The sequence below is a fragment of the Muntiacus reevesi genome, chromosome 10, assembly GCF_963930625.1.
Source record: "Muntiacus reevesi chromosome 10, mMunRee1.1, whole genome shotgun sequence".
Classification (NCBI taxonomy): Eukaryota; Metazoa; Chordata; class Mammalia; order Artiodactyla; family Cervidae; genus Muntiacus; species Muntiacus reevesi.
The window spans coordinates 79,003,784-79,031,111 of record NC_089258.1 but is presented as its reverse complement, the minus strand read 5'-3'; the positions used below and the strand labels follow the sequence as shown (position 1 = coordinate 79,031,111).

The following is a 27,328-nucleotide window of genomic DNA, read 5'->3' as shown; positions in this document are numbered from 1 at the left end:
ACAGCTTGCCTATTCAGCTATTACCCTACTGTTGACCTACGCTGAGTTTGACACAAAATAGTAAGCCTTTATTCTGATGCTTCTTGCATATGTATATGTCTAAAAACACCTCTTTGCATATATATGTCTGCCTCAAACATTAAGCTTAAAGTAGGAAAAGAAACTTCCGCCTCTGTTTCGTGTTTTATAAAGGACCTGTGGAAACATTTAGTAAATTCTTTTAGTGATGCTTAAAGTAGGTTACATGTAGTCAGCAGTGTAAGTCCTACCATTGCTTGTAATTGGATGTGCGTGGCGCTTTTTTCTCAAAGGGCTCTAGAGGCCACGAACGAGTTGACACAATAAACAAAGGCAGCCGATCCTCAGTGGCTCACAAAACACCACAGAGTTGGCTGGAGAGCAGTTTGCAGAGAGCTGCAAGGAAAAGCTCACTTATTAAAGCAGACTGAGGATGAGAAGGGAAGACGTTGCCGTGAGCTTTCTAAAACGGCCTGAAAAGTAGACTGGCTTATTTAAGTTGAAAATACTAGAGGTTATTTAAAGCATGGAGTAAACCTAGTTCTTGAGGAGAATAATTACTGCTATTGGCCGGGGCGGGGCGGGGGAGGGGGGGTGTTCATTATTCACAAAATAGATTCAGAAAACTAGGTCACCAAGCTCAGTCAGAAATATTACTGTAATTCTTTGGCTATGGGCCCACCCAAGAACTCCTTAAATATTAGTCCAAGTCACAAGATAAATACATTTTCATAAAAACACCACTATGCTAAATTTATGACCCCGAAGATAGTTTGAAATTTTATTCTACTCTGGGTTGAATCCAACATTGACAACGACCCCTTGCTTGCTGAGTCATGGGCATGGACGCCTCACAGTTCACTGCCTGCAAATGTGAACAGGAAGGATGAGAGCACACAAGGAAAGAATAGAAAGAGCTGGTCAAAGAGAAGCTCACTTGGGGTGGTTCTGTCATAATTTCAAAGTTGAGAAACGTTTAGGGAGCACCTACCATGTGCAACACATGTAATATTCAAAAAAGGGGAGTATCTATTTAAATCATAAACACTATGCACTAGAACAAGTTTAACTTTTTGAGGTTACAAATATGGAAAAGATCTGCTCTACTGTCTGTCATTAGAATGCAGGTTCCTTTGAGGAAATCTCAAATCCTTGAGTAACTGGACCTTCCTCCTAGGACTTCATCAAATCTCTATAGTTCGAACTAAAGGACTTTGAAAAAAAAATAGAGAGCCCCCAATGTCCAGAGGGAGTTAAGCTGTGTGCCCTCAAGGCTTCTTTGACAAGATTAGGAAGTGGGAAACAGGGGTATTCAATCTTATAACCCGCAGAGTAACTGTAGGGAGGTCACTTCATAAACACACAGAGGCTTCCCTTAATTTCTGTGTTTCTCCTCTGCTTAAAACTCACCAAAGTCTCCCACTGTACTTAGAATAAAATTCAAACTCCTTACTGAAAAGTTAGAGACCCCGTGTGCTCTGGCCCTGCCTACCTATGGCTCTGAGTAAGTTCCCCAGTAACTTATGCCCCTGATGGCCCAAAGGTACACAGGGTCTGTCCTAAGTCGCTTCAGTCGTGTCCAGCTCTTTATGACCCCATGCACTGTAGCTCGCCAGGTTCCTCTGTCCATAGGAGTCTCCAGGCAGGAATACTGGAGTGGGTTGCCATGCCCTCCTCCAGGAGATCTTCCCAACCCAGGGGTCGAACCCAGGTCTCCCACATTGCAGGTGGATTCTTTACCATCTGAGCCACCAGGGCAGCCCAAGAATACTGGAGTGGGTAGCCTAACTCTTATCCAAGAGATCTTCCTGACCCAGGAATCAAACCAGGGTCACCTGCATTGCGGGCGGATTCTTTACCAGCGGGGGTATCAGGGAAGCCCTATATTAGAGGCAGACGCTAATAGCAGCAAGAAGGAATAGGCCTGCATGGAACAAACTGAAACATTACTAAAAAGCAAAGAGAACTCAGCCAGCAGATCTGAGGCATCATGTATAGAAGCAAATGATCTCACAGATCTGAAGTTGCCAGCAAGCAAAAGTGCTGTCACAGTGACTGCCCAAGTTATCAAGGAAATTAATTACGTTGTACACACGTTCATGTGTCTAAGCAGACAGGAAACGTTAAGTGATCTTCAGAAAAATTTTTCTCCAAAGTGCTATTTTAAAGGCCAGGCAAAATTCGGTTTTCTAAGAGAACTGATTCCTGTGGAACATGTTAGAGGACCTCTTCCTCCCCCTTCCCTCCCAACCCTTCCCACAGTTATAACTGTGTAGCTAACCATGTCTCCTTTAGTTTGAGCATCTAGAAAGCGCAGGGCCAAATGTGACTTTCAAACATGGCTCTCTCTCGGCCACTGTGGCATGTTCTTTTGGGTTCCTTTCCTGATCTCGACCTGATCTTTTCTACATCTTGACACTTATTTATATTTTCCTAGAACTGATTCTTTGTCACTAATTTACCTTCACCATCATTTTCATTTTGTGCACTCTAATTGTGGAAGTGATAGTCGCTCAGTCGTGTCTGACTCTTTGCGACCCCATGGACTGCAGCCCTCCAGGCTCCTCCATCCATGGGATTCTCCAGGCAAGAACACTGGAGTAGGTTGCCATTCCCTTCTCCATGGGATATTTCAGACCCAGAGATCGAATCTGGGTCTCCTTCACTGCAGGCAGATTCTTCGTCATGCTCTGGTTGTAGGGCACTGTAAATCCTTTATGGACAAAGATTAAGTCAAATCTCTCTGCTTACGGCATGGGATGGATGGGGTGACGTTTTAATTGTTACTTTGTCATACAGTCAGATTGAGAACTCAGTGAAGGGTAACCAAGCTCCCTGCAGATAAAATGGAATTCTCAAATGGCAGAACAAGGTAAGTGCTTGAATAGGGCTGTGGGGCTTTTTAGCTCATAATCTGCTAGAACTGGTAATTGAAAGGTTAATGCAAAATCACACATCCTGAAAATTGAAAGTTAGATTCCGAAAAGTTAAAATCGACTAAAAAATAATCACAGGAAATGTGCACAACACAAGGGCAGCCAGAAAGGAGCCACAGCTGCGGACTCCTTTGGACCAAGGGAAGGCCTCACCCGGCAGGCCTCGGCGGCCCAGGGCAGGGACCCTGCGGAGCCAGGGCTCTTCAGACACGGTTCAGCTCAAGGAACCATACTCTCCCCGCTGTCCTCGCTTCTCAGGTCCTGTGGGCATCCAGGAGTGGCTGCAACGTTGAATCACACACGGAACCCTGCTAACCTCACCTAAGGAGGTTTCACCTAACGACTTAAGTTTGTGTGAATCTCGTAGCATCTTACAATCTCTAAAAACCCACAAGGAGCACTTCTCTGGTGGTCCAGCGGTTAAGAAGCTGCCTGCCGATCCTGGGGACACGGGTTCAGTTTCCTGTCCAGGAAGATTCCACGTGCCGCGGAGCAACTACGCTTGTGAGCGACCACCACTGAGCCTACACACCGGGGGCCTGCGCTCCACCACTAAAGAAGCCACCTCCCTGGGACCCAACGCAGCCATCAATGAGTGCGCAATTCTTTAAAAAAATTCTTTGGATTTAAAAAAAAAAATCCAAAGGAAAGGAAAAAAAAAGCCTTTGAAAAAGAAAACTTGCCATATTATGCCCAGTAGCATATATCTATAGGTTTATAAACAGATTTATAAGTTTATAAATCTGTTTATTAACAACATCAGGCAGTAATCTGAATCTAATACATTGCTTGTTCAGGGACTCTTTTACTTCTCAAGTGGCACAGTGGTAAAAGAAACCCACCTGTCAAGGCAGGATCTCCTGCAGGAGACTCAGGTTTGATCCCCAGGTTGGGAAGATGCCCTGGAGGAGGTCATGGCAACCCACTCCAGTATTCTTGCCTGGAGAATCCCACGGACAGAGAAGCCTGGCGGGCTACAGTCCATGGGGCTGCAAAAGAGTTGGACAGGACTGAGCAACTAACACTTTCACTCCACACTTTCACTTCAGGGATTCTTTTAAAAAACCTCTCTAAAAGCTACAAAAACTGGCCTCCCTAAAATCTGAGAGAGCTCAAGTAGGACATTTATACAAAGCAGTGACTTTATAAGCTGTAGGTGAGACCCCCTGAGAGTGTCGCTGTCACCTATGGGGTTGGCTGGCCCCAGCGGTCCCCTTCTCTGCAGGTCAGTTTCTAGAACCTTCCCTCCCGCAGGTTCACGGGGCTGTAATAGACGCTGGCTCTCGGTAGACCTGACCTCACCATGGGCGCTGCCTCGGGCCCTGCCCCCACATAGCAGGCTGGGTGGACACCCCCCCCCCCAACCTACACTGGACGGAGCAGCCTCTTCACGGACAGGGAGGCAGGCCCGAGGACCCCAGTCTCCAACGAGAGGAGATGGAAACCTGGGAATGGGGGGCGACTGTGTTCCTCCCGGGGAGTAGGGAGGAGAGGGAGCAGACGTGCAGAAGGAGAAAGAACCAGTCCGAGAAGGGCAGGCAGGCAGGTCACAGGGCGGCCGGCGGGATGAAATGACACCTGGAGCCTCCGGAGCCCTCGGCGGGGGGCTCTGAGACCCAGCTGCACCTCCACGCAGGTCCACCCGCCCGACACTTGCAGGCAAGGGTGCTTCTGCTCCTGAATTCCCCTCTTGGGCGTGACATGGCCTTGAGGGTTTCTATCACACACAACCAAGGATCCTAGCTAATCTCCTAGCAACAGAGCACTTCTGTTCAAGGGCACAAATCGGGACAGTTAAAGTGAGGCAACGGCTGGAACAGATTCCAACTGGCTGAGTGAGGAACAGCCTCTTTGTCGTTCTGGGTCTCAATTTTGGAATCCATTTCCAGTATCCCCTTCGCTGAGTAATTGACTCCTGGGACTAAAAACACCAATACCTTTCAGCAAATGTATTTCTGTTAAACATGGGAGGAAAACTAAACACAACTCCTGCTTCCCTGGGGGTTCAGACGGTAAAGCATCTGCCTGCCATGTGGGAGACCCGGGTTCAATCCCTGGGTCGGGAAGATCCCCTGGAGAAGGAAATGGCAACCCACTCCAGTACTCTTGCCTAGAAAATTCCATGGATGGAGGAGCCTGGTGGGCTACAGTCCATGCAGTCACAGAGTCAGACACGACCGAGTGACTTCACTTTGATTAAAAAAAAAAAAACAAAAAAAAAAACTCAATTTAATATTTTCTCCAAATACTCTCAGGCCAAACCTAATACTTGACGAGTACTATCAATATTTTATAAAAAAAAAAAAAAAAAAAAAAAAATTAGCACTTGAGATTGGAAAACAGGCTATATATTGGTGTACAATGTTTTAAAATGTGTTTTTAGCTCCTCTTTATGCTCTGGATACTGGAGAGGCATCTAATTTAACCAACAAAGAAATTTCCCAACAGTAGGGACTTCTAAACATGATAGACTTGTAGAGATTTGTCATCAAAAGCTGTCCTTCGGTGGATTTGTCACAAACACGAGTGCAAATGGATTGGCAAGAATTTAGAATCCTGAGCTAGAGAGTAGGAAACTAGAGTATGATCTCTTCATGTTGCAGGAATTTAGACCCAGACTGAAAGAGAACACCTTTACTCAGCTCATGTGAACCAAATTACTTTAGCTAACTCGAACCAGACCCTGGGTCCCAGCTCCCACGGCAAATCTTCCCTCCACATCTTGGGGGGAACCACGTCAAGCGGTCCACGTGCTCTCTGCCCTCTTCTCCCATCAGAGTGCAGAAGAGGGTGTGGTTCCATGAGAGTGGCCCCCGCATGCTGACCACAGGACGTCTGTGCGAACGTCAAAGGGAGGGGTAAGGACAGAGAAGGAGTGAGAGAAGGTTGTCATGGGAACGCAGAGGCAAACCACAAGATGAAACAGAGCTGAAACCCATTCTGCTACCTCAGGCTTTGTTTATCCAAGTAAGACATCAAGACATCTATGTCAACAGCCACGCAGGGTAAAATAGACTAAAGATAAGCTTTTGATTCCAATCAGTACAGTCTTCTGAACAGTAAAATCCCCCTTTAAAAGGGCCACCACTGCACATTTAAATACATCGCTGTTCAAATTACTATATGGCATTTGTGTAAGCTCTCTCTTTGTCCTAGCTTCTTTTAAAAAAAAATTCTACATCGCTCCCCAAGAATGATGACTATAAAGACAGGATTATCTAGAATTTTATCATTCTGTGCGCAGAACAGTTTCTAAACTCACAACAGGCCAGAAAAGTCAAACAGGCTTGAGGAGTTAAACATTAACTCCAGATGAGATCAGTGACTCCTCCTGGAAGAGAGGTATATCTGGGGGTCAGTATTCAACTTCAGAAAGGAGTTTCATTCAAATTGCCGTCCGGTCAGAGAAAGAAACATTAGCCTTTAGCGGAGAGGCGGCAGACAACGGTGGCCCTAAATGTCGTGGGCGATCTGTGTTAATGCCCAAAGAAGGCTCTGACTCTATCACTGGGTGTTAACCCCGCTCCCAGGGTCCATTCATTCAGCCGATTGTGAAGTGCAGACCCTGTAGAGAGCGTCCCCTGGCTGAAATTCCACATCGCCCGAGACATACAAGTCCACGGCATGTAGCTTCCCTGCCGTGAAGCCCTTTGACAAAATAATCTTTAGAGACGAGATGAAAGTAGATAAGTTTCATCCTTTTACTTCATTCCCTTTCTGGATCTGACGATTCATACTTATCCTAGAAGGTCAGAGCTGGAAAGGCCTCAGGGGTCAGACGGGGTAGCCTCGCTTTGCTCAGTGAGTCGTCAGGGCGCTTAGCTAGTTGCTTGGCAGAACCAGAGCTTCATTTCACTCCCCGAACCTCAGTGCCAGGGACCTCTGCTCTAAATAAGAACTCTCGATCAAAAATGTAACATACTTCACAGACATATTTCGGACCCCAGTTTTGTTTCAAGGCGAGACACAGGGTTAAAGCTATTCTTTCCTGTCTGCCGTGTATACATGGACCCCCTCCCCCTTGCCCTCAGCATCTCAGGGAATGACTGGCCCCCACTTTCCCCAGGGCCTGACCTCCAGCCCCGGGGGAGACCCTGTCCGTCCTGCTCACCCTCACCCTTCTAAACCCTGAACACTCCTAGCGGCTGGCGAGGAAAACTCAAAAAACTGATTGTTTGTGAGAGGGGAGAGGAAGAGAGAGAGGAAAATCAAGATAAAGAAGTAAATTTGCTGGAAAATTTAAAGATACAGGTGGGGTTTGTAGGCGTGGGGCTTGACATCTGGGGGCAAATTTTTAATATTACTTACTGCTAATTTTCTAATGTCATCTACACACCAAAACTCGTTATTTCAAAGCATAAAATACATAAGATAGGAAGACTTAGTAAAACACAACAATGGCATGGAAAATCCCCAAAATGATTGTAAAGGAAGTTTTTTTTTCCCTTTTCGTTTGAATTGTGTCTGTTTTCTGCGTCTTTGTATCGTTAGTCCCAGACTTGAGTCACACATCACCAAGGCCAGGTCACTAGACCTGAGGATCCTGAGGCCCCTTCTCCCAAGCCCCAGACCCCCCAGTCCCAGGGGCGGTGGGCTGCCTGCCAAGGAAGGCAAGGAGAGCGGGGCTCCAGCCTCCTCAGGGACCCCAGGAACTCTGTCCCCGTCACTGCTGTGTCCTGGCCCTGGGTCACTGACCATGCTCCAGCCTCTGTCTCCTCATCCACGAAGTGGGTACAGTGACACAGTGTAGCCTCGCAGCGTTGGGAGGTTCTGATCAAAGGGGGCCATGTTCCGGAAGCCCCCCAGGGGCACAGAGGGCTGCAGGCATGGTCACGGAAGCCCAGTCACGGTTTGAATGAGGGACTAAGGGATCTGTGTGCACACCCTTGGAAAGATGGAAGTCAGCAGGGATGCAAGGATGGGAGTCCCTCACTCTGGACTCCATCTGTTTCAACAGTGAAAGAATGCGTGCTAACTCGCTTCGGTCGTGTCCAACTCTTTGCAACCCTATGGACAATAGCCTGCCAGGCTCGTCTGTCCATGGGATTCCCCAGGCAAGAATACTGGAGTGGGTTGCCAGGCCCTCCTCCAGGGATCTTCCCAATCCAGGCATCGAACCTGCATCTATTATGTTTCCTGCATTGGCAGGCAGGTTCTTTATCACTAGCGCCACCTGGGAAGAATAGACTTGGCTATTTAGAGTGCAATGAAGAAGGAACGACACTTAGGATCTAGACTTGTCTGCTTGATACCAGGACCTCCATCCTATGATACACACATAGGAAAATATCTTTGCTTCCATATAGCCAACACTTCACTTTAATAAATATAGTAAATTTTTTTTTTTTTTTTTACTGTGTCACACAGCATACGGGAATATTAGTTCTCTGACCAGGGATCGAACCTAGGTCCCCTGCACCAGTGGTACAGAGTCCTAACCACTGGACCACCAGGGAATTCCCAATAAATGGAGCAACTGATCACATTTCTATGCGTGTATCCAGTGAAAGGCCTCTCAACTGATGGCTCACAAGAAATCTGCTGCCGCTTTGCTGTGACCCGAACAGCTAAATTCCAACGCATTCGGACTGGGCCGTGCTTAGGCACGAATCTGTCAGACCCAAGGGCGTGTTCACATCCCCAGGGCCGGGCAGGTGGAAACCTCACTCTGCTGACTTTTCCCTTCTCTAACACCCAAGATAGGCAGAGTCACTTGGCTGGTAACAGCCCCAAACATCTGAAGGACTTGTAGTTCTGAAGGCTGACTTCCGGCTGCTTCCCTGGTGGTTCAGATGATAAATAATCTGCCTGTAATGCGGGAGATCCGGGTGTGATCCCTGGGTCAGGAAGATTCCCCTGGAGGAGGAAATGGTAACCCACTCCAGTATTCGGGTCTGGAGAATCCCAGGGACAGAGGAGCCTACATGGGCGGGCTACAGCCCATGAGGTCACAAAGAGTCGGACGCGACTGAGCGACTCACACTTCACTTCTTCCCTGGGACAGAGAGCATCACACCATGTGACCAGCTCGGTCGAGGCTAAGTTTAGCCCTGCTTTGTCCCCTGACCCTGGAGTCCCTCGCTGACCCCTCTGACTCCATGGTTCCCGGTCCCACCTGGTCTCAGGGACCCTGCTTCTCTTCTCTCCCCTAAGACAGGGCGACCGAGAGACCCTCGCTGGCCCCACAGCAACTGCTGGGCAGGTGGGTCCACAGTGTTTTCTGATGGGAAAACTGAGAGCTCTGGCGGTTTGCTCAAGGTTAGGACTTGAATCTGGGGTTTCCACCTTTAGCCAGGAATCTTGCCGTCCTTGCTTTAGATGGACCAGATGTCTGGGGGCCTGTTAGCACATGTGGCTAAAGTGGGCAGACGAGGTAGAACCTGACCCATCTGGACCAGCTCCCCCAGTGCCTCTCCCGAGAGAACTGGCAACAGCTCTGGGGCTTTCTTATCACCCGGAAGATGGAGGAGAAAGGAGGGGAGGAGGAGCTCTCAAGTCATCAGAGCGGCCTCGAAGTACACAAACAACTCCCCGTGACCCCAGATTCGGAGCCTGGGCTCTGACGTAGGGATATGCCATTCCTCTTAAATCCCTGTAGGAAATGCGTGATACAAGCACTAGGATGGAATGTAAACTGTTTCCTAAGGAAGCACGCTCGCATCTCTCTTCTTCCCAGAGTTTTGCTCCAAAGAGAACTTGAGCTCATCCTCTCTCCCTGATTCTCCACCATGACTCTACCGGCTGCCTGTTAAGAGGAAAGGGGCAAGGAGAAGCCCCTAGAAGCCCACGGGAGAGAGACGGGGGCTCCAGATGAAGCCCATGCCTTGGGAGAGGTTCCCTCCTGATGTGAATTCCATCCATTTCTCCGGTGACTTCCCGGGGAGCTCCACTCCACGGGGACCAACCACACACTCCAACAGGAGGGCCCCTCCTCCACCCCTTCCCACCACCCCTTCCCCTGACACGCTTCTTCACCCTCACCCTCACTGCCTGTGTGCAAAGTATAGCAGGTCGTCCACGCTATCAGGAAAGGAAACACAAAAGCATACCTGTCAGTTCTGTCCACCCATTCTGGGATCGGGACACTTGAGCTGGGTGGAGCCGGGAAGATGGGCTCAGACACCAGCTTGGTGAGGAGGCTGAGTGGAGACGCAGAGAATAAAATGCTAATAGCAAACAGGAGGCTTGGCCAGAAAGGAGCTGGCAGAGATGCTGGAACCCACCTGGGGCTACCCTTTCCCTCCTGACGGGAAGGAAAGTGGGGGCTGGAGGCTGACGCCCAGGGCGAACATCCACCTGCCGGCAGGGATGGAAGGTGGTCCCGTAGGTACAGAGGGTGCTGGGCACCTCCACCATCCCCCTGAAGCCTCCCCAAGGCTCCATGCCCATTCTGGAGAATAGGTTTTGCTTCTGTCTTTTCCATTTCGGAAGGGAAGAGGAGGATTTTTGCCCAGCCACTTCCCAATTTCTTCATCTGAAGTTGGGGATAGCAGCCTGCATTCTCCCAGGAGGTTGTGCAGCTAAGTGGGATATAGGCAAAAACACCCAGCATAAGGCTGGTGCGGCCCAGGGCTCAACAAGTGTCTCTGTGCCGCCTCTATCCCTTCTCTCGGTTCCCCATAAAAGTTGCACATCCCTACCCAACTCTCCTGCTCTCATCCCTGGCAGAATCTTGGGAAGCAGTATTCACTCTCCCCTTCCACACAATAAGCTCATGGTGCAGGCGGAGCAAAGAAGAGCGAGCCAGGCGCGCACAGCGAACAGGCGACCCCAGCGCGAGGAGCTGGGGGTCCTGCAGGACATCTGGCACCTGGTCCACTCTTGTCTTCTCTGGCAAGAGCGCGGGTCTCGGGGATTCGGCCGCACACACTTTCTTACCTTGAGAGGCAGGGCGGCAGGCGGGGCGGCGCAGCTCCTGCTGGTGTGGAGGGGCGCACGGTGCCTGCAGAGCCTGGCGCGGCTGGCCCGCGCGGGGGTGCCCGCACCCTGAGCGCTCGGTGGGCGCGCGGGGCTGCGGGCCGGCGCCTCGGTTCCGCCCCGGGCCCCCTGGCTCTGAGCGCCCTCGGCAGCCTGGGCCTGCGGAAGGGAGCACTCCGAGGCGTCCTGAGCCTGCGGGCCGGTGCTCCACACGTCCCGGCGGGCAGGACCGTCCGGCCAGGGAGTGCAGCCCACCGAGGGGCTGCGGCCGCCGTCGCCCATGCCGGGAGCCGGGCTAGGGGGTCTGCATGGCCGGGGCTGCCGCCGTCCACGCGCGCCGGAGGCGGGGGCCGGGGAGCGCCTGCGACCGGGGGGCCCGCGAGCGCGCCCCCTCCGCGCATCCAGGGCCCGGGTTTTCTCCTCTCCCTCCGCGGGAGCCGAGCAACAGGGGGCGGCTGGCGCCGCGGCCCCACGGCCCGGCCTCGGCGGGGGAGGGCCAGCCCGGGGAGGGGGCCCGAGGGCCCCGCCCGCCGAGGAGCCGGCCCCGGGACCCGGGAACGGGCGGCCCTCCTCCGGGCCCCCCGCGGCCGCGGGCCGGGCTGGAGCCGGGGCGGGGCGCACGCGCGCAGGGGGCGCCCGCAGCTGCACGAAGAGGAAGGACGTTTTCGTCTGCTGATGCCGCTCGGCCATGGCCTCCGGGGGCTCGGCTGGGTCCCGCCGGGCCGGCTTCAGACCTCGGGGCCCAGGGATGCGAAGGTCGGCAGCGGTGGGCGGGCGTGACCTGGCCTCATGGCTCCACGACGGCCTGACCCTGAGGAAGCAAAGGACACACCTTCAGCCCCCGAGGGGGTCTTCAGGGAGTGGGGAGGGGGCTGACCCAGCCGCGGGTCTGGGCTCTGCACTCAGGTCCCAGCATCGCAGGAACAGACTGGGCTGGGGGCAGCCGGGCTGGCAGGGGCGGTGGGGACTGGGCTGCCCTCTGCCTGGGGGGGTCTGAGAAGTTCTGACCTGTGATCCGGCCCCCTCCCCGTGTTTGAAATGAAGACACTTAAAGTTACTGCTTTCCTTGTCCATCCCAACCTCCATTTTTAGCGACATCTCTTGCTTGACGTCTGACCCTGAGACCGGTGTGATGGAAAGATGAGCCTCCAGGACACTTAAAAGCTCACTTTCAATCCACCTCTCTTGCATCGGTGACACAATTGTAAACAACTTTAATGTCTTCATCAACTTCCTCTTTAAATCCTGTGGTTTTTCAGGAGTTCCCCGGGGTAGCCCCAGAGTCCCATGGCAAAATACTAGGCATGGTATGCACACAAAAATAGTTAAAGATGAAAAAGAGAAAATAAGAAAGAAATAAAAAAGAGAAAAAGATGAAGTAAGAAAATCTGTCCAGGTGACAAATCAGGCAGGAGGGTTGTTATTTTTGGAAATTCCTTTAGTTTTCTTACATTCTGAGAACAACAGGAAATCACCTGAAAATTCATCCAGTAATTCCGATTAAGAGGGTTAATACAGGGAAGCCTGTCTGCTGCAGTCCATGGGATCGCAAAGAGTCCGACACGACGGAGCGACTGAACTGAACGGGCTCAGTATCCCTCACAAAGGAAAGGCGCGCTGGCCTTGACGCTGGGAAGAGGACTGCAGTGGGTGGAAAAGATCTTTTCTTTATCAGTTTGAGCTCGACTGGAAGGGAATCAGGAAGCCATCCGAGACGAACTGGCAGGGGCCTGGAGAGATGGCACTGCCCGGGCCTCAGCTGCAGCCCCCTGCCCCCCCGGCCTGACATCACATGGGCGGCACGCCTGCAGTGGCCAGGGGCCCCCGCCCTGGCTGACCACCGCTGCCTGGGCGAGGCTGCTTGGAAACTCTCAGAGGAGGTGGTGGGGCGTTCGTTCTCCTCCTTGAACGTCTTTGCACAGCCTTTCCTCCCAAGTTTATGGAGGCTTCTTGTTTCCAGACAAGCTGACAAATGACTCAGTCTGTGTGTGTCCAGAGCGGTCTGGGCCAGGCTGTGGACTCTGTAGCCCCTTTATAACAGACACTGTGACAGAGAGAATTTCAGCCAAAGATGCATCCATGTCTCCGATTCACCCATTGAAAGAATGATGTGTTGATCTGATTACACTTAATTTCAACAAAAATCCCATGTAAGTAATGTCTGTGTAACTCGCTCACTCTCCTTTAAAAGAGCCTGCTTGGACATTGCAATCACTCAGCAAGCTCTAGTTGGTTAAGTGATGCCCTGATGGTAAGGGGAGGAGCTCTGTCTTCCTACTGAACAGAGGCTTGGGAAGAAGGACCACTGTCTCGTTTTAGCTTTTAGCAGTGTGGGCATCACAGCAGGTGCTCTGCATGCCTCGATACTCACAGTTCAACACAGTCCTCTGTGAGGCGAGGAGGTGGAGCGCAGAGAAGGGAATGAAAGTGTCAGCTGCTCAGGCGTGTCTGACTCTTTGTGACCCCATGGACTGTAGCCCCCAGGCTCCTCTGTCCATGCGGTTCTCCAGGCAAGAATATTGGACTGGGTTGCCACTTCCTTCTCTAGGGGATCTTCTGGCCCCAGGGATCAAACCCTGGTCTCTTGCAGTGCAGGCAGATTCTTTACCACCACCAGGGAAGGGAAATAATTGCCTTTTTATTACAACTGCCCCGAATGGGCAGGGGCTTCAAGAACCATCGGATGAGAAGTCTCACTTCAACTCCAACCTGCAGATAGAACAATATCCCAAAACACTGTGGTGGAGGTGATGACTTCAGGCCACTTCTCCCTTCTGACTTTCTATTTGCAAGCTTTGCCACAGAGATGATTACTGCCAACGTTTCATCCCTAGGTAGTAGGGACTAGACTAGGAGGAGAGTAAACAAAGGCAAACAAAAAACAGGAGGAGAGTAAACTCTCAATGAAAGTGAAAGAGGAGAGTGAAAATGTTGGCTTAAAACTCAACATTCAAAAAACAAAGATCATGGCATCTGGTCCCATCACTTCATGGAAAATAGATGGGGAAACAGTGGAAACAGGGACAGACTTTCTTTTCTGGGGCTCAAAAATCACTGCAGATGGTGACTGCAGCCATGAAATTAAAAGACACTCCTTGGAAGGAGAAGGCAATAGCAACCCACTCCAGTACTCTTGCCTGGAAAATCCCAGGGACGGAGGAGCCTGGTGGGCTGCCGTCTCTGTGGTCGCACAGAGTCGGACACGACTGAAGCAACTTAGCAGCAGCAGCAGCACTCCTTGGAAGAAAAGCTATGACCAAGCTAGACAGCATATTAAAAAGCAGAGACATTACTTTGCCAACAAAGGCCTGTTTAGTCAAAGCTACGGTTTTTCCAGTAGTCATGTATGGATGTGAGAGTTGAACTATAAAGAAAGCTGAGCACTGAAGAATTGATGCTTTTGAACTGTGGTGTTGGAGAAGACAACTCTTGAGAGTCCCTTGGACTGCAAGGGGATCCAACCAGTCCATCCTAAAGAAAATCAGCCCTGAATGTTCATTGGAAAGACTGATGCTGAAGCTGAAACTCCAATACTTTGGCCACCTGATGCGAATAACTGACTCCTTGGCAAAGACCCTGATACTGGGAAAGATTGAAGGCAGGAGGAGAAGGGGACGACAGAGGACAAGATGGTTGGATGGCATCACTGACTCGACGGACATGAGTTTGAGCAAGCTTCAGGAGTTGGTGATGGACAGGGAGACCTGTCATGCTGCAGTCCATGGGGTCGTGAAAAGTCAGACACGACTGAGCAACTGAACTTACTGAAACAAATGGCAGGGCTGCCACTGGGCAAACGACAAGAGAGCTGAGGGATTGACCTGAGGACATGTATAAGTCACTTCCTTAGTACTGGGGGTCCTCTCGGGAGCTGGGGTTGTGTGAGAAATAGGGGCAGGTGCCAGAAAAACATGAGTGTCTGCTGTGATGTAAAATAGCACAGGGACTGAGAACATGAGCTTTGGTGCCACGCAGACATTTCTCTGAGCCCATGGTGTGGCTGTGTGACCTTAAGCAAGTTACTTAACTTCTCTGATAATGTGTCCTCTCCTCTAAGATGAGTTAACTATACCCACTTCATAGAGGTGTCAAGAGGATTAAGTGGAAGTATCTGTCAACACCGTATTTAGCATGCTATCTTACATGGAAAGGTTCCTTGATAAATGCTAACAACTCTTAGAATTTATACACACACACTTTTGAGGTCTAAAAAAAAAAAAACAGGTTGACCCAGTGGAACAATTTGAGCAGTTGCATGATATCTTTTTTTTAACCTACAATGGCAATCACATACATGTTTGTATGCTTCCTATCTGATGGGTAAGAACTGAAGAAGTCACTGGGATGAGGGAAGAGTCAGCAGTGAATCTGGGGTCTGGAGGCCTGATGTGGTCATTTACTGGGTGTGACTCACAGTAAGTTTCTGACCCTCAGTGAATTTACCTGAGCAAAATTAAGTTCTGCCCTTCCTGCATGACAAAATTGTTTTTCAGGTCAAGTGGGACTATCTCTGTAAGTGTACTCTGTAAACTCAAAATTAATACTTATTAAGTCTTTAAGTCAGGAAGTGCTATGCTTCGTCGCTCAGTTGTATCCGACTCTTTGCGACCCCATGGATGCAGCCTGCTTGTTACAATACAGTAGCATGAATAACAACTCTAAACCACTGTCCCTGATTTCTGTGAAAACTCAGGACTTTTGTCTGAAAGAATCCTAAGTTGACTTCATATGTCTCCGCCACCACTGACCTTCAAATTTCATAAGGTGTGAATGCAAATAATGGATAAATACAGTTTAAACTGTACTCTGTTTCTGCTGATGACCTCTTCTCATCATCTCTAGAGAGAAAGAAGATTCCAGAACCTTAGTACAGGCGGAGAGGGGCGTGGGCACTGGGGAGCAATGTCAGGACATCTCTTGCTCCAATCTCATGATGGCCTTGTGGGGTCGGCAGCTGAGCCCCCTTCTGGAGATGCAGAAAGACGGGGAGGTGGGGCGACTTGCTGAGAGCAAGTTCGGGGCTCAGGAGCAGCAGGAGGTTTCATCTGAGCCCGGCTCCCTAGATGCTCTAGAGGCTCTCCCCTCTAGATCTCTAGACATCATCTGAGCCCAGCTCCCTAGATGCTCTAGAGGCTCTCCCCTCTAGACCTCTAGACCTCATCTGAGCCCGGCCCCCTAGATGCTCTAGAGGCTCTCCCCTCTAGACCAGTGGTCAGCCACACAGCAGGTCCAGCCCCTCTGCTCCTCTCTCCAGACCTGGGCTCCTGGAGAGACCCTCTGCCCACATGTGCTGCCTTTGCTGGCCAGAGTCAGAGTGGAGCTGAGCAGAGCTCCGTGGGGTCCCCAAGTACAAAGCCCCCCAGCCCCATGTCGCCTGCCTCTTGTTTGAAGATCTCAAGTCTCCTAGATCTCCCTGAGTTATTAGGGAGCAGGCTCAAGCAGCTAACGGGGGCTTCCCAGGTGGCACCAGGGGTGAAGAACCTACGTGCCAACGCAGGAGATGAAAAAGACACACGTTCAGTGCCTGGGTCGGGAAGACCCCCTGGAGGAGGGCGTGGCAACCCACTCCAGTGTTCCTTTCTGGGGGGTCCCATGGACAGAGTAGCCTGGCGGGCTATGGTCCATAAGTTTGCAAAAAGCTGGACATGATTGAAGCGACTTAGTGCACATGCAAATGGTTGGTGATTAGGACAAGAGAGTCACAGACCTGTGTGTGTCTGTTGCACACTCCTGAGTTGTTTTACACGTACTGTAACTGCCGCCGGAAGGAAAAAGCTGGCTGTGTGATGACCAGACCACACCCAGGACACCTGCTGCTCTGTCTTGAAGAGTACTGAGTCTGTGACCAGCACAGTTCCAAGAACTGGCCTCAAGAGAATGGGATTAACACTGTTGCTCGTGATCATCTATATTTCTGTGGGCATCAAAGTAATTGTAGCTTGCTCTGCTAAGTAGGCGACTAAACTTGTCAGCAAAGAGATGCCACAGACCCGTGTTGAAATCTTCCACTCTAAGACCCCAATATCCTTTCTCAGCACGAAGAAATTACAGATGATGCACCTTTGTCCCTAATCCCTTTGAAATGAAATAATATCTAACGGGGGATTTATAAGCAGCTCTTTGCAGGAACCTGCCCTCAGCAGGAAACCCCCTTTCTTGTCATTTTAGCAAAGCTTCATTGTAGCTAACTTTCAACCAGGTGCCCCCATGCTCTGCTCCTCGCCAGTCCAAGCACACTTTCCACATCTTCTGATCACACGATGCTTTGCCTAACTTGTTGATCCTTTCTGTAGATCAAAGAAGTAGAGATGAAGAATAAGTAATTGACAGGTGGCCAGCTCTCTTGCCTAGCTTCCCCTTCAGTAATCTCGTGAACAGACTGTGTGAACAAGGTGGTGTCTAAGGAAAATCACAAGAAGTGGACAAGCCCGCACCCGGTGTGGGATGGTGACAAAGCTCACCCTCCATCTCAGTGATTAACAGAGATCATGCCCCCCTTTTCCCCTTTAAACACTGTCATGGCTGAGCAGAATCTTCAGAGTTGGTCTTGGGACATGAGTCCACCTGCTCTCTCCAGATTGCTGGCTTTTCTGATTAAAGCATTTTTCCTTTCTACCAGCAACTGCCTCTGGGGTATTGATTTTTGACCTGTGAGCCACCAGACCGGAAGTGATGCTGGGAATCTGCACCAAGCCTTCCTGCTCCGGCCACACAAATAAGGCTTCAGGACTTTCCAGGACATTCTGTCTACTGGTTAGAAACACACCTTCACTGTCATAGCTTACTTTCCTCCATGACTGTAAAGACGCTTGCCTAAAAGTGAGCTTGATGGTGGTGACAGAGTTACCGTTTAAGGAATGTCTCTTATATGTCTGACGTGGCCAAGGGCAATTTATATATGCAACTTCACATCCTCAGAATAAGGCAAATATTAGACTCTGTCTCAAAGACAGGGACATGAAATCTGCAGAAGTTAAATGACTTTCCCAAAGCAACACAGCAACGGTGGACCTAGGTCTTTCAGGCCCATGCCTGTTTCAAGATGCCACCCTGCCTTCCAACTGGTATATTTAGAGGACAACGTTGTCTTCCACTTTACAGACAAAGACTTGCGATTTGGAGAGGTAAAAAAAGAAAACTTTTCTCATCTCCTCCCGGAGTTCCAGGACACATGGTCCGCTCAACCCCTCCACCCCTTACTTCCTCCAAACCCTCTCCCCTGTGACTAATTTTTTTTCCCTCTCCTCCAGAAGCAAGCCAAGCTCATTTTTTTTTTTTTCTTTTTCAGAAGACGACACCATGTCAGAGTCCCCTTGTGATGACTATTTCTGGAGGAACCAGATGGGACACTTGGGAAATGCTCCGATTAGAAAGAGTCTTTGATTCCAGCCTGCTTCTGTTTCCCTCACTGCCTGCCACCAGGCCCCAGACACACATGGGGTGTGTGTGCTGTGCGGCTCTTTGTATGTTAAGTTGCTGCATGTCTACCCTGGCATCTGATCACACAGGCTGATGCTTTTGAAGTGAAGGAAAAAGTTCCCGAACAGATCAGAGCCCCGGCCTGAGAAACTTGATCTTTCTGCCCCGTGTGGAGTCCAGACAGCCGTCTGCTCCTTCGTGGTCCTGAGGCTCTTTCTGCCCCGGAGTGCTGGGCTGTTAGAGGGGGGCCTTGCAGGGGGCAGGGCCTCTCCCCCGAGGGGCTGGGCTGCATGGGAGAGGAAGCAAGGCAGAGGAGTGGGTTTGGGGTCTGTGTTCTCTGGTGCCCAGGCCAGAGCCTGAGGCTGGACAGACTTCACCCGGTCTCTCTGATGGTCCCTCGGGGAGTCCATCCTCACTGGTAGCAGCCTTCACAGACGCTTGACCCGCTGAGCAGGGATGGCGTCAAGCGCACATTTTGTAAGATCCCGTCGATCCTGGGGCCCCGGGTGCCCAGGGCCTCCCGTCTGCTCTGCTGTTTACCCCTCGGGATGCAGAGCTCAGGCCCAGGGAGATGGGTCACCTTGTCTGCTGCTGCCGGCCAGAGGCAAAGCCGGTCCTCAGCCCTTCAGTCCTAACTGCACTCAGGGCCCCAAGGGCACCGGGTGCCTCCAGACACACCCAGGCTGCGCTCCCAGTCACCCCATCGCGTCCTGGCGGTGTCCACCCCGTCCCAGTCAGCCGACCGTGTACCAGCACCCTGCCCTGTCTCCCAAGCCCCCAGGTCTGCACGTTGACGACGTGTGATCGCTGGTGTCTCCAATATGACATCGACGCCACAGCCAGCGCTTTGCCTGTACCATCCTTGCTTTTCCAGAGTTTCCTCCCGCTGCTCCCCTGTGGGGTCCCCTCAGGGAGGAAAAGCTCCCCAAGCCCACCCTGCAAAGCCTCCCCCTGGACCCTGGCCGAGCCCTCCCTTCCCTCTCCTCCCCACCTGTGCAAACCCGTCGGCTCCTGGAGTCCCAGCTGGATCCCTCCATCTCTCTGACATCCTGGCCATCAGGAACCTTTCCCTTTCTAGCACTTTCGGCCAATTACATGCATTCTGACGCCAGTGGTGGAAGTAAGAAAGAAAAGGACAGGAAAGAAAGAAAGTTTCAAAAGGCTTTAGAAGACAATTTCTTTTTTCTAACTCCTGACACAGTCTCCAAAGTCATTCAAAATATTTTAATGTTGCCATTCTTCTCCCATAAGTAAAGTAGTAGGCTCAATTGTAAACTCAGATCAGAACTACATATTGGTCATTTTTTAATGGACACAGGCTGTCAAATGTACTGAGATGCTACCAAAATATGACTAATTCAGCAGTGAGTCTGGAAAGCTGTGTGTCTGCTATATTTGCACAGTGAGGCACCATTTACTTAGAAGTGAAGGAGGCTTTCTCAGGTTTTAAAAGGAACAATTACATCCGTATGATGAGTACCCTCCTTTTACCCTCCAGTAAGAGACGGGGGAGCCTGGTGGGCTGACGTCTATGGGGTCACACAGAGTCGGACACGACTGAAGTGACTTAGCAGCGGCAGCAATGGCCCTGCATGAAGGCTTTGAAGGGAAAACACAGTGATCCTCTAGTCCCTAGTTCCTTTTCGAAAGGGTAGGATGATCCAGAAGTCAAGGACCAGGGACCTGGGTCAGTGTTAAACAGAACCTCTGATCCACAAAAGGGCAGCAAGTGATCAGTCAAAGACTTAGGGAGAAGTCTAGAGTCTAGTGAGGCTGGATAATACTGGGGATCTTTACTTATTCAGAACAGATTCCCTCCCTAGTCTCAGGATTTCCCAGCTTCTGCTGTACTTCTTGATGAGAGCGTCAGGCTGAAGGAATGCCCCCCACCCTCATCGGATGCAGGCCGAGGCTCTGGTTTGGAGACGGCGATGACAGGAAAAGGCCGTGTACCAGTCTGCTATGCTTGCCTCACCCCTTACCAGGAGCGCGGCTGTAAGGATTTAACTCCTGCATGTAAAAATTTACAATGTTTTATATTTTTAGATGTTTAACTTCAGAACATTACTGAACATATTTTACTGTAGGGTGTTACTAAATAATTACTGTGTTAGGACCACGGAGGAGAACTCGAATCCTGATGCTTTCTTTCACGGTAATAAGACAGATCGATTGAACAGCTGCTGTGTCTAACTCAGAGGCACACACGTCAATGCCAGGAAGTGGTGTAAGATCCCCGTTTTAACAGATGCTACTGCGCATCTGTCTCCTGCGTGCCAGGGACCGCAGAGGTGAGTCTGCACCATCAATGCCCAAAGCAGCTTAGACCCCCGTGGGGTGCGAGCTACCCAGGCAAGTAAGCGTCCTTAGAGGCCCCAGGGCTCAGGAGAAGGCTCTTCACATCAGAGCAGGGAGACTCAATGGAAGATGGACTTTGGGGACTGAATGTGTCTCGCCCAGATTCACGTGGGAACCTCGGCCCAGTGGGACGGGGTTTGGAGGTGGGGCATTTGGGAGGTGATCAGGTCACGAGGGTGGAGCCCCTTTGGGGGGATCAGTGTCCTCACGAGAAGAGGTCAGAGGGCAGTTCACAGTCTTCCTGCCACATGAGGACACACCCAGGAAGCGGGCTCTCTCCAGACCCCGAGTTGGCTGCACCTTCAGCTTGTGTTTCCCAGCCTCCAGAGCTCCGAGAGACACTTTCCCGTTGTCGGTAAGCCACCCAGTTTGCAGTACTTGGTGACAGGAGCCTGAGTGGAGGCGAAATGGGATGTCATTATAACAAATACCTGAAAATGTGGAAGCAGCTTTGAAGCTGGGCAATAAAGGAACTTCTAAAGGCGATTCTGGTGAGGGTTCAGGGGGGAAAGGAGAGCTTAGAGAAAGCGTCCAGCTCCTTTATTGTTGTCCAGTCACCGAGTCGTGCCCGACTCTGCCACCCCACGAACTGCAGCACGCCAGGCCTCCCTGTCCATCACTGTCTCCTGGAGTTGGGAGATATTGCTCAAACTCATGTCCATTGAGTCGGTGATGCCATCCCACAATCTCATCCTCTGTTGCCCCCTTCTCCTCCTGTATCTGCTTCTGAATATGCTGTCTAGGTTTGTCATAGATTTTCCTCCAAGGAGCAAATGTCTTTTAATTTCATGGGTACCATCCTTGTCCACAGTGATTTTGGAGCCCAAGAAAATAAAATCTACCCCCATTTCCATGTTTTCCCTGTCTATTTGCCATGAAGTGATGGACCAGAAGCCATAAAGTTTTTTGAATGTTGAGTTTTAAGCCAGCTTTTTCACTCTCCTCTTTCACCCTTATTAAGAGGCTCTTTAGTTCCTCTTCACTTTCTGCCATTAGAGTGATATCATCTGCATATCTGAGGTTGTTGATATTTCTGCGCACAATCTTGATTCTAGCTTGAGCTTCATCCAGCCCCGCATTTCTCATGATGTACTCTGCATATAAGTTAAATAAGCAGGGTGACAATACACAGCCTTGACATACTCCTTTCCCAATTTGGAACCATTCTGTTGTTCCACATCCATCTCCTTAAAGTTTACATAAATAATCATATGTATGTATGACGTCAGCAGAAATATGGGTGGAACAGGCCATTCTGGCAAGGGTCTCAGACGCAAATGGAAAGAGTTATTGGACAATGGAGAATCGGCAATCTTTGTTACAAGTCGACAAAGAAGTTGGTTGAATTGTGTTACTGCCCTAGTGTTTTGTGGGAAGTAGGACATGTGAGTGATGATATTGGATATTTAGCTGAGGAGGTTTCTAAGTGAACTGTTGCAGGAGCAACTTGGCTCCTTCTGACTTTTTATAGTAAAATGGGAGTGAGAAGAGAAAAATGGCTTGAAGATAGAACTACTAAGCATAAAGGAACTAGAATTCAAAGATTAATGGTGCCAACAGTATTCTGGAACCTACCTATTATAACCTTTTAAATTTCATTAAGTTTCTGCAAGCGTGAGGAGAGGTAGTGCAATGCTAGGAACAAGGAGTTCTAAGCAAAGGCCGATACTCTGTTATTCAGAAGATTTCAAGGGCATTTATGACAGCAATCAAACATCTTAACAGCTGACAGACAACTGGATGGGCGCTTATGGGGTAGAAGAGCAAGCAGTTCTTTTGAAGCTTCTTTATGGGCTGCTGCTCCACACAACTTCTGAGTCCCTAGTTCCACCTCCCCTGATCCAGGATCAAACCCACGCCTGCTGCAGTGGAAGCTCAGAGCCCTGGCCACTGGACTGCCAGGGAATCCCCCAGTTTCCTATTTTAATAAATATTTTATAAACCAAAAAAAGGAAAAAAAAATCTCATATTACAAAAAAAAATAAGAGAGTGTTTGGAAGAGAACACAGGCTGTGGTCAGGCAGTTGCTTGGTGAGTGGGTTAGTAAGAGTGTGACCTGCACGGAGAAGCATCACAGTGACCCTGAACAGACGTGTCCCCAAAGAGGGCGCACAGACGCCCGACAGGTTCATGGAAAGATGCTCCGCATCACCAATCATCAGAAAAACGCAAATCAGAACCACAGTGAGACGTCACCTCATACCTGCCGGAGTAGTTAGCCTCAAAGAGTCTACAAATAACAAATGCTGGCAGGGACGCGGAGAAAACAGGGAGCCCTCCCGCACAGCCGGTGGGAACGTGAATCGGTGCAGCTGCTATGGCAGACAGTCTGGAGATTTCCCAAACATTAAAACCAGAGCTACTCAATGATCCCGTCATCCCACTTTGGGGTACACAAGCAAGGAAAATGAGAGCACCCATTTGAAAAGATACATGCACCCCAATGTTCATGACAGTGCTATTTACAATGAGCGAGATACGGAAGCAACCTGTGTCCACTGACAGATGAATGGATAAAGAAGACGTGGTGTATATATATATACACACACACACACAATGGACTGTTACTCAGCCATAAAAAAGAATGAAAATTTCCCATGTGCAACCACATGGCTAGACCTAGAGAGCATTATGCTTAGTGAAATAAATCAGAGGAAGACATGACTGTATGTGGAATCTAAAAAATAGAACACATGGATGTATGTAACAAAAGAGAAACAGACTCACAGACTTCCAGAGCAAACTAGTGGTTACCAGTGGGAGAGATGGGGGTAAGGGACCAAGAGACACAAACTACGGAGTATAAAATAGCTGAGATAAGAGCCAGTGAGGAACCCCAGGGTGTGGAGGGCACACAGCCCTGCCAAGCGGGCAGGTGTGGATGATGCAGGCCTGCAGGTCTGCTTTGCCTTCGTCTGGAGGACCAGGCAGAATCGGCAGCCTCGACTGCGTACGTGTGGATTTGCTTCTCACACACGCTCTCTGCCTTTCAGGAGGAATTCTTGCAACAGCAGAAAAAAGGCCTGATTTATCTTGAGAGGCCACATCAAGTACAAGAAGAGTGAGGGGTAGAGAGCAGAAAGAAGCAGTTAAAAGTGTAACTGTCTGGAAACAGAATGCTTTTCATTAGGTCGGTGCAGCTGCCCAAATAATGGAATGTTTATTCCATTTAACACACATAAGCATTAAGACCCTTTCAAAACTTTGCTTCACTTACCTCCCTCTGGTCATTGGGGGAGAGGAAAAGGTCCCTGCATAGGAAGCAACTTGGAAGACACCAGGAAGGCCTAATTGGCCTGAAAGTTATACTTGTCAGAGTGACAAAGACCCCAGAGATGTACCCACATGGATTCATTTCTCTGGGTTAGTCATCGCCTTGGGGTAGGGGTGGGGGTAGCTTCTCCGTTAAAACACGAATCACTCTGGGAGGGACAAACCCACCATCCCCTGGTGTCTCAGGCACAAGAGTCTTTCTTAAGCTGCATCCATGGGATGGTCCATGGGTACCAGCTGGGGCGGGGGGACAAACTCTCTGCCAGGGAGCTCCAGGCAAGCCAAGGACACGGGCAGCTGAGAGAGACAGAGGTTTCATGAGCTCCGTGATTCTAGCTGCAGTTGGAGGCTCTTCCTTTCATCACTTTCTTCTTTTAAAATAGTGAATATGATGCAAAAAAAAAAAAAAAGAGAGAGACGTTTCATCCTTTCCAGCTCTTTGTTATTACAAACATTTGCTTCTAAAAGAAACACGTTCATGTGTGCACTCACGTGACTGCGCTTTTTGTTTGTATTTCATTTAGTGAGAGGGGGGAAAAAAGCCATTTAAGACTAAAATATTCCAGCCAAGGGAAAAATTGGGAACAGCAGCTGCTGTGAGAAGGACGTGCGCACCGGATACAAAGGAGCTTCCCTCCATCGGAAGACTCTGTCCTCTGTCTTCCACGTCAGCAGAGCCGCCGCGGTGCTGGCAGGGCCGTGTTGGGCGAGGAGCTTCCTGAGTTGTGATGGAAGCGGCTCCTGGGGTCCAAGGGTTTCCAGCCCAGGGAGCCACCCCACTGCAATAGGGACCCCTCCAACCACCACCGCCCCAATGAGGGATCCTGGGCGAGCCCCTGGGTTTTGTGATCCTGGTTTTCTCATCTGTTAAATGATGACAGGAGAGATGTCTCCGGTGCAGAACAGAAGCAAGGACTAAGTGAGATGCTATGTCAGGAAGCTGAGTGTAGGGTGGATCGTGCTGGGGGCCGGGGTGTAGACGACTCCACTCAAGGTCACAGCACACCCTGGCAGCCATCTCGCCAGTGTGAGCCTCACACCAGCCTTAACGCAGAAGGGGAGGGCCAGCGATGGTGTTTGCTGTCAGCAAAACACCCCCCCAGAAACCCTGAGGCCGGCGGTGTGCAGCCCAAGGACTGTGTGCAGTCAGCGCAGAGATGAACCACAGGGGGCTGGCTCCCTGGTGAGGCGGCAGAGGGGGTTGACCCTGCAGGGTGTCACATGCCCATTGGGGAGCTTGGGTTTTTATTCCCTAGCACAACCTTTTCTCTATTGTGTTCAGTGCAATGTTAACAAACCCATGGTTTAAAGTTTTGAACGTAGGTTTTAAAGCTTCGATCGTCCAGCCAGTTCAAAATGAAAGAGGAAACCCTGTTTCTTTGCTGCAGGACTTGTCAGAGCCTTTACTATGCAAGCGCTTCCCTCGTAGCTCAGTCAGCAAAGAATCAGCCTGCCTGAGACCCGGGTTCGATCCCTGGGTCAGGGAAGATCCCCTGGAGAAAGAAATGGCAACCCACTCCAGTATTCTTGCTTGGGAAATCTCAGGGACAGAGGAGGCTGGTGGGTGGCAGTCCTGGGGGTCACAAAGAGTCGGGCATGACTGAGTGACTGACACTTGCTCTATGAAGGTGCTCCGTGAATCTTCAGTAAGGGCTGGCACTCTGCCCTCCCTGGAAAGTCCACTGTCCAGGGTTTTCATTTCCTAGCTCCACGCGTTGGGAGATGCGGCCACCTTTGGGAAGCTGGCACTGTGTTCTCTGCTTGTCTGTGCTTGTAATCGTTACTGGGCTTTGCCAGCTTTTCCTGGCCCTGTTCGCTGACTGCCGTCCAAACTTTCCCTTCTCGTGGGCCCTGCTTCTTAGTGAACGAGCGTCCAAAAGGACGAGGTCAGGCTGGGCAGGCCTTCAGCTGTGTCCTGACACGTCCACGCCTGCAGACTCCTTCCTAGTTAGTTCTAAGGAGGTCGTTCCTCTTTCTTCTCTTGGTCCAGCTGGTAAAGAATCCACCTGCAATGCAGGAGACCCCGGTCCAATTCCTGGGTCAGGAAGATCCCACACTAGTATTCTTGGGCTTCCCTTGTGGCTCAGCTGGTCAAGAATCTGCCTGCAATGTGGGAGACCTGGGTTTGATCCCTGGGTTGGGAAGATCCCCCGGAGAAGGGAAAGGCCTCCACTCCAGTCTTCTGGCCTGGAGAATTCCACAGATTTTAGCCCATGGGGTTGCAAAGAGTCGGACACGACTGAGCGACTTTCACATTCCTCTTTCCTAGGGCGGGGGCAACACAGCAGTCTCAGAAGAGAAAAGAACTGTCGCAGGATGGAAGTTGCCCATCCCGGGTCCTGGAGTCAGAGGGGGCAGAGGTCTGGCTCAAACCCACTGCCATCCAGACGCCCCAGAAGGTGGTCCTAGGCCAAGTGCCTGGCAGAGGCACATCCTCGTACAGTTTTAGACCCACACAGAATCACCCAGACTTATCGTGAAATCGTGAATATTTGTTGGTAGAGATCGGTCATGTTTCTTTAACTAGAACTCCTTTGTTCCTTTTCTCTTCACTACCGTTCCTTCACATAAACCACTCCAGTCCTAGAACTACCAGGGATTCATAAAATGCCTTCTCTCCTAACCAAACAAAAGCTAACTTATTCAGTTGCTTTCACAAGAGCTCCATCACTTTTGTTCTTTCTCCAGCACTTTCTCCAGTTCGCGCCGTGCTGGGAATGCCAGGGAAATGAGAAGAGAGAGGACCCCCCATCTCACCCTGGAGGTGGGCTCCTGACGCCCCCCTTGTGGCAGGCCACAAGCTTTCCCGTGGGCACCTCGTCCTGCGCCACGCCGCGTAGAACCACACCCTCCTGGTGCATTGGCTTCACTGCACCTTTTTGGATTTAGAGACAACTCAGGAATAAAATAGCCATCGAAAGCCCTTTGCCAGAGGTGGCCTCTTGGCTTTGATTCAGCTCAACTGTCCACTGCTTATTTCTCTTGTATTTAGAGTAACGCTGTTCCTGGCCTCTTTATTTTTCCAGGTACTTTGGGTAGAATTAGTTTCTGTTTATTTGTTTTTAAATACATCTTTAAAATCTGAATGGCTGTTTTTGACATTTTCAAAACTCATAGCTGCTTTAATCACTTTTTCCGGGCACTATTTCAATCCAGATACTTTGAAGGAACTGGAGTGTAGAGCTGGTACACACATGTCCCGAATAAGAGCCCTTGTTTTCCAAGTTTAAAGCGATCTGATTTGGAAGGAGTGAGAGGTTGTCTGTGTTTAAAAATAGCAAGCCGAATATGGGAGGCTTTTTCCAATTACTGTGGAAAGATACTTTCAGGCCCCATTAGCCCCCAGACCACAGGCTACATATGTTTTACAGCTTGTGGGCATAAATATATTCTGAGATAATTTGGGA

The 27,328-nt window shown here is 50.3% G+C and overlaps 1 protein-coding gene and 1 non-coding gene across 5 annotated transcripts in view; both read right to left on the bottom strand.

Moving 5' to 3' along the window:
* Positions 1-11,653, bottom strand: part of PSD3 (pleckstrin and Sec7 domain containing 3) — a 475,326-nt gene extending 463,673 nt beyond the window's left edge. For all 4 annotated transcript variants that reach the window (XR_010658389.1, XM_065901506.1, XM_065901507.1 and 1 more), the window contains exon 1: positions 10,833-11,653. Coding sequence is in view for 3 of the 4 variants with exons in the window: in XM_065901506.1 (XP_065757578.1) it covers positions 10,833-11,561 (729 nt within the window). In the remaining variant the exon portion in view is untranslated. The remainder of the gene's footprint in view (positions 1-10,832) is intronic.
* Positions 8,338-8,410, bottom strand: TRNAS-ACU (transfer RNA serine (anticodon ACU)). The gene has a single exon. It is a non-coding gene; the product is annotated as a tRNA-Ser (tRNA).
* Positions 11,654-27,328: the final 15,675 nt, after the last annotated feature.